The sequence below is a fragment of the Papio anubis genome, chromosome 5 (genome assembly GCF_008728515.1).
Source record: "Papio anubis isolate 15944 chromosome 5, Panubis1.0, whole genome shotgun sequence".
In the NCBI taxonomy this organism is placed as follows: domain Eukaryota; kingdom Metazoa; phylum Chordata; class Mammalia; order Primates; family Cercopithecidae; genus Papio; species Papio anubis.
Window position 1 is genome coordinate 64,515,997 of NC_044980.1, and position 14,570 is coordinate 64,530,566.

Below are 14,570 nucleotides of genomic sequence, written 5' to 3' on the forward strand. Positions count from 1 at the left end.
TCCAAAATTGTTTGATGTAACAGCTGTTATATCAACAAGAAATTCTGATTTTTGTTCTTCAATATGATTCATACTTCATTCTAGACATGAAAATAAACTGTATGTTCCTAGTTCAGCACAAATGACAAGAAGGAAATTCCAAAAGGCTAAGCCAAATTTGGGAAGAGCACACAGTAAGAAAGAGGAACCAATTTTAGAAAAAGGCACAACAGATCAGAGCAAGGAAGGCAAGCCAGAAGATCATTTGCTGCAGAAAGGAGCTTCCAACACCCAGCTCCTTCTAAAAGTAAGTTTGGGCAAAAAAAAAAAAAAAAAAAAAAAGAATTTCTCAGTGAGGTCTATTTTGTCAAGATCATGAAGAGCATGAGTAAAATATAGTTTTGACTTCCTTCCATACTGTAACCATTTTCATGAAAAGTGACTTTCTAGTGTTACAAAAGATGAGCAACCAATTGCTTGTAATATATGTGTAAACTTGGAGATTTAGGCCAAACTAACAAACCAAATTAACATAGAGATTGTTTCTGTAGTAATAACTGTTTTATTTCTTCTTAAATCTAAGGAAAAAGCTGAGCTTCTGACATCTATGGAGGTTTCAGCGAGAAAAGATTGTGTAGGTTCCAACGAGTCTGCTTTGGCAAAAATAGATGCTGAATTAGAAGAAGCTGGACCATCAAGAAGGGTTGGAGAGGAAACTGTAGGAGATAATTCACTATCTTCAGTTGTTGAAGAGCAATATCTCAATAAACTAACAAGGTAACATTTTATTTAACAAAATGTTTCACAATAGGAAATAAAAATCACTTAACTTTTACCTTAACTTACTGGTGGAACGAAATTTTTGGGTGTTGAGTCTGTTAGACATGGGTAGAAACATGACCAAAGAGTAGTAATTAAGCTAAGTAATTAAGGTGCTCATTTGAATGGAGTCACAAACAAAATGAAGAATACCCTACTTCTATAGTTTTCAAAGAAAATGGAAAGAAACTTAAGTTCTAGAAACCAGCGCTGCTCTAATGGATTTCTGCTGCCTCCTTTTTCTTTTAACCTATCTGTTTACCCAGTAGGATAAACTAATACCACCTTTTGATCTCATATTCTGTATTTGTTGGTCCTGTGTGTGTGTTTTGTTTTTTTGTTTTTTGTTTTTGTTTTTTTTTTTTGAGACAATTTCATTCTTCTCGTGCAGGCTGGAATACAATTGTGTGATCTTGACTCACTGCAATCTCCACCTCCCTGGTACAAGTAATTCTCCTGCCTCAGCCTCCCGAGTAGCTGAGATTGCAGGCGTGCACCACCATGCCCAGCTAATTTTTGTATTTTTAGTAGAGATCGGGTTTCACCATGTTGGCCAGGCTTGTCTTGAACTCTTGACCTCAAGTGATCTGCCTGCCTCATCCTCCCAAAGTGCTGGGATTACCGGGGTGAGCTACTGCTCCCAGCTGGTTCTGTGTTTTTTATCCCTTTTTCTTCTAATAATCATCAGTTTTGTGTTTATTTTATCTTCACTTTCTTATTACAGGAAAGAATGGCCCAGAATTAAAAACTTACTATGAAAAATTTGTAGGTAGATAACTAAGAATTATCTCTGAATGAGAAACTAGTAGTTAATTCCTTTTTTATTTTCACAGCATAAGATTTTAAAAGAATGGGTGGTGGGCATTTTCATTTTAATGACTGGAACCGGAGTTTCACTCTAAAAGTTTGGTTTTCATTGAAATTATCCTTGCATGCATATGACCTTGTTGTTTTGATTAAACGTCTAGCTGTCCACAACTGTTAAAAGAATCAAATTACTCTAAAATTGCTCTGGATGGGAAAACAACTATCTCTTCTGCATCTGAGTATGAGAGAAATCGTGGTGAAAGGAGAAGTCACAGAAAGATCAAACCAAATGTCACCAGAGGTCGTGGATCAAAACGAGTTCGGGGTAAGACCTCTAAGAAGGAACCTAGAGCTTCCAAGGCCATACTGGTGACTCTTCGGGCTTCCCAGGAAGAAGAAGATGATGCTGATGATTTTGAGTCTGACTATGAAGAGGAAAGCTGTCATCTTGCTCCTGAAGAAGTAAACAAAGCTCCAGTATTTGTACCTGTTGGTCTCAGATCTCCTGAACCTGTTTCTGCTCAGATAGAGGAAACAATGGAAGAGGTTTGGTTTTTTTTTTTTTTAATCCTTGGTACTTTTATCTTACTTGGTTTTTACCTCTTGTTTCTTTTAGGGGATCGTTATTTCTTCTCTTAGTGATTATTAGGATTTGAAGAGTTCTTTCTCTAAATAATCTCTACCAAATATAATTTGGGGCTTTGTATAACCTTTTGTGATTGCTCAGACCCTATGGCGCAGGCCCAGCAAGGGAGTCAGTATAACAACAATGAGAGAAATCTGCTTACACTTGTACCTAGAAGCTGCTTAGTCTACTTTCTGATTAATCTTTCAAACATTTTGGCAGGTGTTTTCTGGTTGATAGAGAAGCGAGAAGGGACTTACTTGTTTTCTTTTTTAAAAAAAATTGGGCCAGGCGTGGTGGCTTACGCCTGTAATCCCAGCACTTTGAGAGGCCAAGGTGGATGGATCACCTGAAGTCAGGAGTTTGAGACCAGCCTGACCAAGGTGAAACTCCGTCTCTGCTAAAATACAAAAATTAGCTAGGCATGGTGACAGGTGCCTGTAGTCCCAGCTGCTGGGGAAGCTGAGACAGGAGAATTACTTGAACCCTGGGAGGCGAAGAGTGCAGTGAGCCAAGATCGCGCCACTGCACTCCAGCCTGGGCGACAGAGGGAGACTCCATCTCAAAAAAAATAAAATAAAATAAAAATTTAAAAAGTGCTAAAATACATGTAACCTAAAATTTACTATCTCTGTCTCTCTGTTTTTTTTTTTTTTGAGACAGGATCTCACTCTGTCACCCAGGCTGGAGTGCAGTGGTGGGATCTCAGCTCACTGCAACCTCCACCTCCCAGGTTTAAGTGGTTCTCCTGCCTCAGCCTCCTGTAGCTGGGACTAACAGGTGTGCACCACCACGCCTGACTAATTTTTGTATTTTTGGTAGAGACAGGGTTTTTTTTTTTTTTTTTTTGAGATGGAGTCTCGCTCTGTCACCCAGGCTGGAGTGCAGTGGCCGGATCTCAGCTCACTGCAAGCTCCGCCTCCCAGGTTTACGCCATTCTCCTGCCTCAGCCTCCCGAGTAGCTGGGACTACAGGCGCCCGACACCTCACCTGGCTAGTTTTTTGTATTTTTTAGTAGAGACAGGGTTTCACCATGTTCGCCAGGATGGTCTCGATCTCCTGACCTCGTGATCCGCCCGTCTCGGCCTCCCAAAGTGCTGGGATTACAGGCTTGAGCCACCACGCCCGGCCTGAGACAGGGTTTTATCATGTTGACCAGGGTGGTCTTGAACTCTTGAACAACTCAAGCAGTCCACCAGCCTTGGCCTCCCAAATTGCTGGGGTTACAGGCGTGAGCCACCGTGACCAGCCATCTTACTCATTTTTAAGTGTATGGTTCAGTGGCATTAAGAACTTTCACATGTACATGTTGTCATGCTACCATCACTACCATCCATCCACAGAACTCTTTTTTAAAATTAATTAATTTAGAGATGGGGTTTTGCTACATTGCCTAGTCTGGTCTCAAACTCCTGAGCTTGGCCTTCCAAAGTGCTGGGATCATAGGCATGAGCTACTGTGTTCTTTTTTAAGATGATTAAGACATCCTGCAATGAGTGGTTGTCCCCTAGCCTGGCAAAAAACCAAGATACGAGATACAAACACTCAACACCTGTGCCTCGAGCCCTATCCCTGTCCTGTCTGGCCTGGTCACTCCCAGGTCTGCCTTGCACCCCTGGCAAACTCTTTTTATTTTGTTAAAACTGAAATTCTATACCCATTAAACAATAACTCTCCATTCCTCCCCCTAACCTTTTGGCAACCACTTTTTTACATCTTGGCTCTGTAATTTGACTCCTCGTATAAATGGAATCATACAGTACTTTTTTGTGTGACCATTTTATTTCATTTAGCATAGTGTTTTCATAGTTCATATATGTTGTAGCTTATGTCAGAGTGTTCTTCATTTTCAAGGTTGAATAATATTCCATTGTGTGCATGTATCACATTTTGTTTATTCCTTTATTATCAATGGACACTTGGGTTGCTTCCACCTTTTGGCTGTTAGAAATAATGCTGGTATGAATATAGTTGTATAAATACCTCTTTGAATCTCTGCTTTTACTTTTTGGGGGATATACCCAGAAGTGGAATTGCTGGATTGTATGTAAATTCTTTTTTTTTTTTTTTTTTTGAGATGGAGTCTCTGTCACTTAGACTGGAGTAGAGTACAGTGGTGCGATCTTGGCTCACTGTAACCTCCATCTCCCAGGTTCAAGCAATTCTCCTGCCTCAGCCTCCCAAGTAGCTGGGATTACAGGCGCCTGCCACCACATCCAGCTAATTTTTTTGTATTTTTAGTAGAGGTGGGGTTTCACCGTGTTGGCCAGGCTGGTCTCAAACTCCTGACCTCAAATGATCCACCTACCTGGGCCTCCCAAAGTGCTGGGATTACAGGTGTGAGCCACTGCACCCGGCCTGGATCGTATGTTAATTCTATACTTAACTTTTCAAGCAACCTTTATACTGTTTTTCACAGGGTTATATTATTTTACATCCCTATCAACAGCCTACATCCTCACGGGTAGTAGCCATGTTGTAACTTTTGATAGTAACCATCCTAAGGGTTGTGAACTAGAGGAACATATTGAACGTATTTAGCTTCGTTACACTTTTGCCTCTTAGTCTGCCATTCCAACTTTGTAACTTCAGAGTTTTCTGTTCTGCCTCAATTTTCAGTCACTTCTTTGGCTTACTGAGGAGCTTATCTGAGTCAGTTTTGGGTAAGCATTCATGATAGTTTCTGAGTCATTTGAAATGAATCAGAGTTAACTAAGATAGTGGCAACAATAAAAGAAACAATAAGAAACATTAAACAATTCAAGTAATGTTTAAGATAATTAAAGTAAACTTTAAATGTTAATGTAATTCCATTAAGAATTAACAGATTATCTGAATCTGTAAAGTCATATATGAAGGGAAGTCAAAACCTACTTTTATTTACTTTTATTCAGTGTTAATAATAAACTGGTAAATGTTTTAGAGTAAATGAACTAATAAAATGGTTGAAGCTAATTTAAATGATGCAAAATGAGGTTGTTTCTTACAATTCAAAGTAAAGATAGTGAATGTGAGCATTATGTGAAACAAGAAAATGCAGAAGGAAGGGTAATTTTGTGGAAAGACATCTGGTTAATGCTGCATGAGAGTTCTTTTAGCTATCTATTTTGCATTTTTCTTTCTTTAAGTGAAGCCAAATTGCTAGTGAAACTATGATCAGTAATTAATTTCTGAAAATTAGATTCCAGACTGTATCCCTGAATTAATACAGGCTATCTTTTTAAATAGCAGTAATCATAGTAATTGAACAAGGCTTTCCTTAAATTCTATTCCTTGTGGCCAGCCTACTAAACAAGGAAATATATATGTTAGAAAAAATATATATGTTAGAAAAAATTTTCTTTAAAAAGCATTGAGGCTGGGCACAGTGGCTTACGCCTGTAATCCCAGCACTTTGAGAGGTTGAGGCGGGCAGATCACGAGGCCAGGAGTTCGAGACCAGCCTGGCCAACATGGTGAAACCCCATCTCTACTAAAAATACAAAAATTAGCTGGGCGTGGTGGTGGGCTCCCGTAATCCCAGCTACTCGGGAGGCTGAGGCAGGAGAATCATTTGAAACCAGAAGGCAAAGGTTGTGGTGAGCCAAGATAGGACCACTGTACTCCAGCCTGGGCGAAAGAGCGAAACTCTGTCTCAAAAAAAAAAAAAAAAAAAAAAAAAAGCATTGAAAGGCCAGGCATTGGCGGCTCACGTCTGTAATCCCAGTGATTTGGCAGGCTGAGATGGGAGGATCAGTTGAGGCCAGGAGTTCAAGACCAGCCTATACAACATAACAAGACCCTGTGTCTGCATTCAATCAATAAATTAGCGAGGTGTGTTGGTGCATATTTATAATCCCAGCTACTCAGAAGGCTGAGTGGGGAGGATTGCTGGAGCCCAGGAGTTTGAGGTTACAGTGAGCTACAATCATGCCACTGCATTGTAGCCTGAACAACAGGAGGAGACAAAAGCATTGAAACACAATGGAACATTTTTCTGCCCTAAAGGGACATAAAGTGTTGATATGTGTTACAACATGGGTGAATTTTGGGAACCTTCTGCCAAGGGAAAGAAACTAGTTACAAAGTGTCACATATTATGTGATTCCATTCATATGAAATGTCCAAAATAAGGAAATCCACAGAGACAGAAAGTAGATTAGTAGTGGCTTAGGGATTGGGAGATAGGGAAGAGAGGTAGGTTAAGGGAGAGATAGCTAGTGGGTATAAGGTTTATTTTTGAAGTGATGAAAATGTTCCACATTTGAATGTGGTAATGATTGCACATATCTGTGAATATCCCAAAATACGTTGAATTATACACCTTAAGTGGGTGAATTGTATGTTATGTGAATTACAAGTCTTTTTTAAAATTACGAAACTGTATGATGCTTAAAAAAACCAACTTTTACTTTATAGAATATTCCCTTTTCCCATCCAGTCCCAACTCTTTAAGAAGAATTTTTTCTTCTCAAATCCCCTGAACTTTAACATTTTTTGTTGTGTGTGTTTGTTTTTTTCTTTTCTTTTCTTTTCGTGTCTTTATTTTTTTTTGAGACAGGGTCTCACTCCGTTGCCCAGGGTCTCACTCCTTTGCCCAGGCTGAAGTGCAGTGGCATGATTTCAGCTTGCTACAACCTCTGCCTCCCATGATTTCAGCTTGCTACAAGCAATCCTCCCACCTCGCCACCTGAGTAGCTGGGACTACAGGTGCATACCACCACACCCGGCTAATTTTTTTTTTGTATTTTCAATAGAGACGGGGTTTCACCATGTTGCCTAGTCTGGTCTCAAACTCCTGAGCTCAAGCAATCTGCCCGCCTCGGCCTCCCAAATGCTGAGATTACAGGCGTGAGCTACCGTGCCCGGCCTATTGTTTTTAAATTCATTTTTTTAGAGACAAGATCTTGCGGTATCGTCCAGGCTGGCCTCAAACTCCTGGGCTCAAGCGCCCCTCCCACCTCAACCTCCGAGTACTTAGAACTACAGGCGTGTGCCCCTGCGCTCACTTGAATTTTTTAGTTCATCCCAGTGCTATCAGATATTGTCAAAGATTTTTCTCCAAATTTTGTATCTGAGGAAACAGATGTGGTACATACAAATGTAATTATAACAGATAAGTCGGGGCACAGGGGCTCATGGCCACAGTCCCAGCACTTTGGGAAGCCAAGGTGGGCAGATCACTTGAGTGCAGGAGTTTGAGACCAGCCTAGGCAACACGGTGAAACCTCATCTTTACAAAAAATACAAAAATAAGCTAGGCATGGCGGTACATGCCTGTAGTCCCAGCTACTTGGGGGGCTGAGGCAGGAGGATTGCTTGAGCATGAGAGGTTGAGGCTGTAGTGAGCCCTGATAGTGCCACTGCATCCCAGCTTGGGCGATAGAGTGAGACCTAGTCTCAAAAAAAAATAAGATATGTCTTGAAGGCAGATTCTCAGACTTGACTCTTTACTCACAGTTTCTACTCAGCCATACAATATTTTATACTCTTTTTTTCTGTTAATAAGAGAATAGGCCCGGGCGTAGTGGCTGTCATCGCACCACTGCAGCTGGGGTGACATGAGTGAGACCCTGCCTCAGAATAACAAAAGAAAAACAAACAAAAAAGGTAATAAGAACCAGACTGTATTGTATATATTCTAGTAGGTAAATACTTTTTTAGTGCTCAGATTACAGGGCTCTTTAAGTAATAGGACTCAAATGGAGAGTAAATGTGAGTGAACTTCTGATTTTACATGGCTGTTGCCCTGGGTATCAAGAATCACGCAGGGTTTGGGGTTTTGGAAGAAGGGAGTTGGGGTGGGGGCAGTGGTATGATAAATATTTTATTTATATATTTATTTATTTTTGAGAACGAAGTGTTACTCTGTTGCCCAGGCTGGGGTGCAGCGGTGCAATCTCGGTTCACTGCAACCTCCACCTCCCAGGTTCAAGTGATTCTCCTGCCTCAGCCTCCCCAGTAGCTAGGACTACAGGCAGGCACCACCATGCCTGGCTAATTTTTGTATTTTTATTGGAGATGGGGCTTCACTGTGTTGGCCAGGCTGGTCTTGAACTCCTGACCTCAGGTGATCCACCTGCCTCGGCCTCCCAGAGTGCTGGGATTACAGGCGTGAGCCACTGCACCCGGATAAATATTTTTAAGGACTTTCAACTCATTATAGATTGCATTTATGACAGTATATAATTAGTTGATTACATGTCTACTTTTCTGTTGGATTGTGAGTTCGCTGAGGATAGGGACCAAACTTGTCTCATTTGACTTTATATCTCTGTACCCCTAGCCCTCTATAAATGTTAATAGACTGAACACTCTCTAAATGTTAACAGACTGAACAGAGAAATTAGGGGAAAGTAAAGAGAAAGTGAAGAAAATGGAAAATGAAATGCCAGGCACTAAGAAGATGAGTCTTAGAAAGTTTGCTTACTGGTTGTAATAGTCACAGCCCCCTCAAAAAATTTAAATGTTTTACTTCTGCAAAGTTGCTGTCAGTCAATAAAATAATTACTGCAGCGGCGCGATCTTGGCTCACTACAAGCTCTGCCTCCTGGGTTCACGCCATTTTCCTGCCTCAGCCTCCCTAGTAGCTGGGACTACAGGCGCCCACCACCATACCTGGCTAATTTTTTGTATTTTTAATAGAGATGGGATTTCACCATGTTAGTCAGGATGGTCTCAATCTCCTGACCTTGTGATCCGCCCGCCTCGGCCTCCCAAAGTACTGGGATTACAGGCGTGAGCCACTGTGCCTGGCCACTCCATTTCATTTTTTAAGTTATATATGAATGTGGATTATTTCTTTATTTTAGCATTTCATCTTACTTATTCATGTGGAAGATGAGGTTTTGTTTTGCTGTTTTTAATATGCCAAAATGAAATGATAAAACTTTATTTTGACAGCTTGAAATAACCGTGAATGTCCCAGATGTAGGATGCATAGCTGTTGTTGAACATGAGCTCCCTAACACAGATGTGACTACTGAAGAAATGAAACAAGAAGAAAATTTGAATGCATCATCATTTGTAAGCATCCATTTTAATATGTTTTGGCCTTTTATTCTTTGTTTACTTTGAAAAGACTGGCGGTTCATTTTGATAGCTTTAGGTTTACAAACACTTCTTAGCTAATTTCTCTCTGTAAGGGGCTGTTAGTCTGAATAGTAAAAACTAGTGAAAGCATTGATTTTGTTTGTTTTTGGGCAGAGCTCTTAATATCCTCGTAGACTTTTACATTAACATTCAGTTGCATTAAATTTATACTAAGTATAAACAAGTTAAAATATATTTTGTTGCATTTTATTTGGCACTCTTCCATTATTGATATTTATTTGCCTTTGCAAGTGGAGGCTTGAAATTGTAACTTTTTAAAAACAACTTTATTGACATATAATTCACACACCATATGATTTACCCATTATTTAAAGTGTACAAGTAAGTGATTTCTAGTATCGTGCAAACAGTATCACAGTCATTTTTAGGACATTTTCATCACCTCAAAAAGAAACCTTTTTAGCGGTCATTACTCATTTCCTCCCAACCCTCCCCAGCCTAGGGAACCAATAATTTGTCTTTTGTCTGTATAGATTTGCCTGTTCTAGACATTTCCTAGACATGAAATTATAAAATCTGGTCATTTGTGTCTGGCTTCTTTCACTTAATGTAACATTTTTACTGTTCATCTACGTTGCAGCATGTAGTGATACTTCCTTACTTTTTGTAGCCTAATAATTTTCCATATGGATATGGTACATTTTGTTTATTCATCCATTCATGAACATTTGGATTATTTTTATTTTTTGTCTGTTATACATAATGCTACCGTAAACATTCACGTAGAAGTGTTTGTGTGGATATATGTTTTTATTTCTCTTGGGTACATTTCTAGGAATGTAATTGCTGGGTCTTATGGTAACTCAATGTTTCATCATTTGAGGAACTGCCAAACTGTTTTCCAAAGTAGCTATACCATTTTACATTCCCACCAGCAGTTTATGAGGGTTTCTGTTCTTCCATGTCCTTGCCAGCACTTGTTATTTCACTTTTTGGTTTTTTTGTTCTTTTTTTTTTTTTTAATTTATTTTTAGATGGCCTTGCATTGTCACTCAAACTAGAGTGCAGTAACACAATTGTAGCACACTACAGCCTTGACCTTCTGAGTGTAAATGATTCTCTCCACTCAGCATTCTAAGTAGCTGTGACTACAAGTGTGTGCCACTATGCCCAGCTAATTTTTTTTTTTTTTTTTGGTAGAGGTGGGGTCTTGCTGTGTTGCTCAGGCTGGTCTCATACTCCTGTCCTCAAGTGATACTTTTCCCTCAGCCTTCCAAAGGGTTGGGATTACAGGCATGAGCCATTGTGCCTGGCTTGACTTTTTGGATCTAGTTGTCCTAGTGTGTGTGAAGTGGTGTCTCACTGTGGTTTTGATTTGTATTTCCTTGGTGACTAATGATGTCAGGCACATTTTATGTTCCTATTGGCCATTTGTGTATCATCTTTGAGAAATGTGTGTTCAAATATTTTGTCCGTTTTTCTTTTATTGTGCTATTTGTCTTTTTATTATTGAGTTGTAAGGAGTCTTTATATATTCTAGATAAAAGTCTCTTATCAGGTATATGATTTGCAAATATTTCCTCCCTTACTGTGGGTTGTCTTTTCACTTTCTTGATGATTTCCTTTAAAGCAAAAAGTTTTAAATTTTGATGTTCAATTAATCTATTTTTTCTTTTGTTGATCATGCTTCTGTTGTCAGATCTGAGTCCTTTGTCAAACCGAAGGCCATGAAGATTTACCCATTTTTCTTCTAAAAGAGATTTTTGCTTTTACATTTAAGTCTTTGATCCATGTTGAGTTAATTTTTGTACATGGATAACCTCATTATCCAACTTATTTCTTTTGCATATGGCTATCCATTTGTCGTATCACCATTTATTCGAAAAGACTATTCTTTCCCCATTGAGTAGTCTTGACACTCTTAACAAAAATCAGCTGACCATAGCTGTATGGGTTTATTTCTGAATTCTGAATTCTGTTGCATAGATCTATATGTCTATTCTTATGCTAGTGATGCTATATTGATCACTGTTACTTTGTAGTAAGTTTTTTTGTTTGTTTGTTTGTTTTTTTGGTGTTGAGACGGAGTCTGGTCTATCACCCAGGCTGGATGCACTCCAGGTGGCGTGATCTCAGCTCACTGCAAGCTCCACCTCCTGGGTTCATGCCATTCTCCTGCCTCAGCATCCCAAGTAGCTGGGACTACAGGCGCCCGCCACCATGCCCAGCTAATTTTTTTGTATTTTTAGTAGAGACAGGGTTTCACTGTGTTAGCCAGAATGGTCTTGATCTCCTGACCTTGTGATCCACCTGCCTCGGCCTCCCAAAGTGCTGGGATTACAGGCATGAGCCACCGTGCCTGGCCGCTTTGTAATAAGTTTTTGAATTGGGAAGTGTGAGTTTTACTTTATTGTTTTTCGGAATGGTTTTGGCTATTGTGGGTCCCTTTCAATTTCATATGTATTTTATTTTTGTTATGTTACATTTTTTTGGTACAGACAGGGCCCCACAGTGTTGCCCAGGCAGGTTTCAAACTCCTGGCCTCAAGTGATTCTCCCATCTCAGCTTCCGTAAGTGCTGAAATTTCAGACATGAGCCACTATCCCTGGCCCCATATGAATTTTGCCTCATATGAATTTTAAAATCAACTTGTCAGTTTCTGCAAAGCAGTCAGCTAGGAATCTTAGTGGGATTGCATTGCATCTGGAGATCAGTTTAAGGGATAATACAATCTTAACAGTGTTGAGATTCTTGATCCAAGAATATGAGATCTTTCCCCATTTATTTAAATCTTCTTTACTTTTTTTTTTTTTTTTAATTTTTATTTTTAAGACAAGAGTCTTGCTCTGTCACCCGGGCTGGAATGCAGTGGTGCAATCTTGGCTCACTGTAACCTCCACCTCCTGGGTTCAAGCAATTCTTGCCTCAGCCTCCTGAGTAGCTGAGATTACAGGCATTTGTCACTACACCAAACTATTTTTTTGTATTTTTATTAGAAATGGGGTTTCACTATATTAGCCAGACTGGTTCCCTGGCCTCAAGTGATTTGCCTGCTTTAGCCTTCCAAAGTACTCACATGCGTGAGCCACCACACCTGGCTGATTTAGATCTTTTACTTTCAACAATTTTCTGTAGTTTTTAGCATATAAAGTTTGCATTTCTTTGTTAAATTTATTTCCAAGTATGTTATTTTTGTCACTATTGTGAATGGGATTGTTTTCTTTGTTTTTTTTTGGAGACGGAGTTTCCCTCTTATTGCCCAGGCTGGAGTGCAGTGGTGCCATCTTGGCTCTCCACAACCTCTGCCTCCCTGGTTCAAGTGATTCTCCTGCCTCAGCCTCCCGACTAGCTGAGATTACAGGCATATGCCACCACACCCTGCTAATTTTGTATTTTTAGTAGAGATGGAGTTTCTCCATGTTGGTCAGGCTGGTCTCAAAGTCCTGCTCTCAGGTGATCCACCTACCCCGGCCTCCCAAAGTGCTGGGATTACAGGCATAAGCCGCTGTGCCCAGCCTGGGATTGTTTTCTTAATTTCATTTTTGGATTGTTCATTGAAATTGTGTAGAAATAAAAATGAGTTTTGTATATTAGCTTTATATCCTGCAACAACTTTGGTAGATTCCTTAGGATTTTCTATATGTCAAATCATGTCATCTGCAAATAAAGATAGTTTTACCTCGTTCTGTATTAGTTTCCTAGTATCACTATAACAAAGTACAGATGCTCCTCAACTTATGAGGAGATTACATCCTGATAAATCTATCATAAAATAACTATATATATATATATATATTTTTTTTTTTTAAAGACAGAGTCTCACTCTGTTGCCCAGGCTGGAGTGCAGTGGTGCCGTCTCGGAGACTCGCTACACCCTCCGCCTCCCAGTTTCAAGTGATTCTCCTGCCTCAGCCTCCAGAGTAGCTGGGATTACAAGTGCCCGCCACCACACCCAGCTAATTTTTGTATTTTTAGTAGAGATGAGGTTTCACCATGTTGGTCAGGCTGGTCTCGAACTTCTGACCTCAGGTGATCTTCCCACCTTGGCCTCCCAAAATGCTGAGATTACAGGTGTGAACCACCGTGCCTGGCCTAAAATAAAAAATTTAAGTCGGGTACTCTTTGAGCTACCAAGTTGGTAACTTTTACCCACAAAAAGTTCTCCAGGCACTTACGGAGATAAGAAAAACAAAACAAAACAAAACAAATTTATTCTCTCACAGCTTTAGAGTCTAGAAGTCTAAAATCAAGGTGTCACCAATGTTGGTTCCTTCTGGAGGCTCTGAGAAAGAACCATCCCATGCCTTTCTCCTGCCTTCTGGTGGTAGCCAGCAGTCCTTATCATTTCTCAGCATGCAGCAGCATACTTCCACCTTCTGCCTCTATTACCACATGGCATTTTCCCTTTCTGTATGTGTATCCTGTCATCTTATAAGGAAAGGACACCAGTCATATTGGATTAGGACCAACTCTGATCCAGTATGACCTCATCTAAATTTGATTGTATCTACAAATACCGTATTTTTAAATAATGTCGTGTTCACATTATTTGGGATTAAGACTTTGACGTATCTTTCTAGGGGACACAATTCAACCTTTGATACTTTCTTACCTGAATGCCTTTTATTTCTTTTTCTTGCCTAATTGCCCTGGCTGGAACCTATAGTTCAATGTTTAATAGAAGCGAGAGTGGGCATTTTGGTCTTATTCCTGATGTTAGGGGGCAAGTATCCAGTCTTTCATCATTTATTTTTTCATAATTGAGATTTTGTTGGTTGTGTTAAGGATCAGTACACAATTCTTCACATTTATACTGAAAATCTAAAAAGCCATGTATTGTAATTATTTTTAAAAGTTACTCCAGTGACTTTCCAGCTTAAAATTTGGAGGCAAGTTTTCATTAAAAGGCTATCAAGTGCTAGTATCCTTACATATTGATAAACTGTTACATACTTCCACAATTTGCAATTAAATAGCATATATACTACATACTTAAATTTTCAGTCTTTCACAGCACATTAACAAAGTTATTAGGAAAACAGGACTACCACAACCAAAGATTTATAGAGTGCACACAATTCTGACAGGGATTCCAAATTACTGGGATTACAGCCATGATCAAGGAATGGTTTTCTTTAGGAAGCAATTCTACTAAAAAACAACATGGGCCCAGGCGCGATGGCTCATGCCTGTAATCCTAGTAATTTGGAAGGTGGGAGGATCGCATGGTAGTTCAAGGTCAGTCTGGGCAACAGAGGGAGACCCTGTCTCTACAAATACATTTTTTAAAAGTTGGCCAGGCATGTTG

General features: G+C 39.7%; 1 protein-coding gene across 9 annotated transcripts in view; it reads left to right on the forward strand.

The window, feature by feature from the left end:
* Positions 1–14,570, forward strand: part of BDP1 (B double prime 1, subunit of RNA polymerase III transcription initiation factor IIIB) — a 114,484-nt gene that overhangs the window by 71,544 nt on the left and 28,370 nt on the right. For 8 of the 9 annotated variants that reach the window (XR_002522584.2, XR_002522585.2, XM_021939436.2 and 5 more), the window contains 4 exons: positions 85–286; positions 563–756; positions 1,767–2,151; positions 9,113–9,235. Coding sequence is in view for 7 of the 9 variants with exons in the window: in XM_021939436.2 (XP_021795128.2) it covers positions 85–286; positions 563–756; positions 1,767–2,151; positions 9,113–9,235 (904 nt within the window). In the remaining 2 variants the exon portion in view is untranslated. The remainder of the gene's footprint in view (positions 1–84; positions 287–562; positions 757–1,766; positions 2,152–9,112; positions 9,236–14,570) is intronic. The other variant, XM_021939438.2, reaches the window with a different exon arrangement.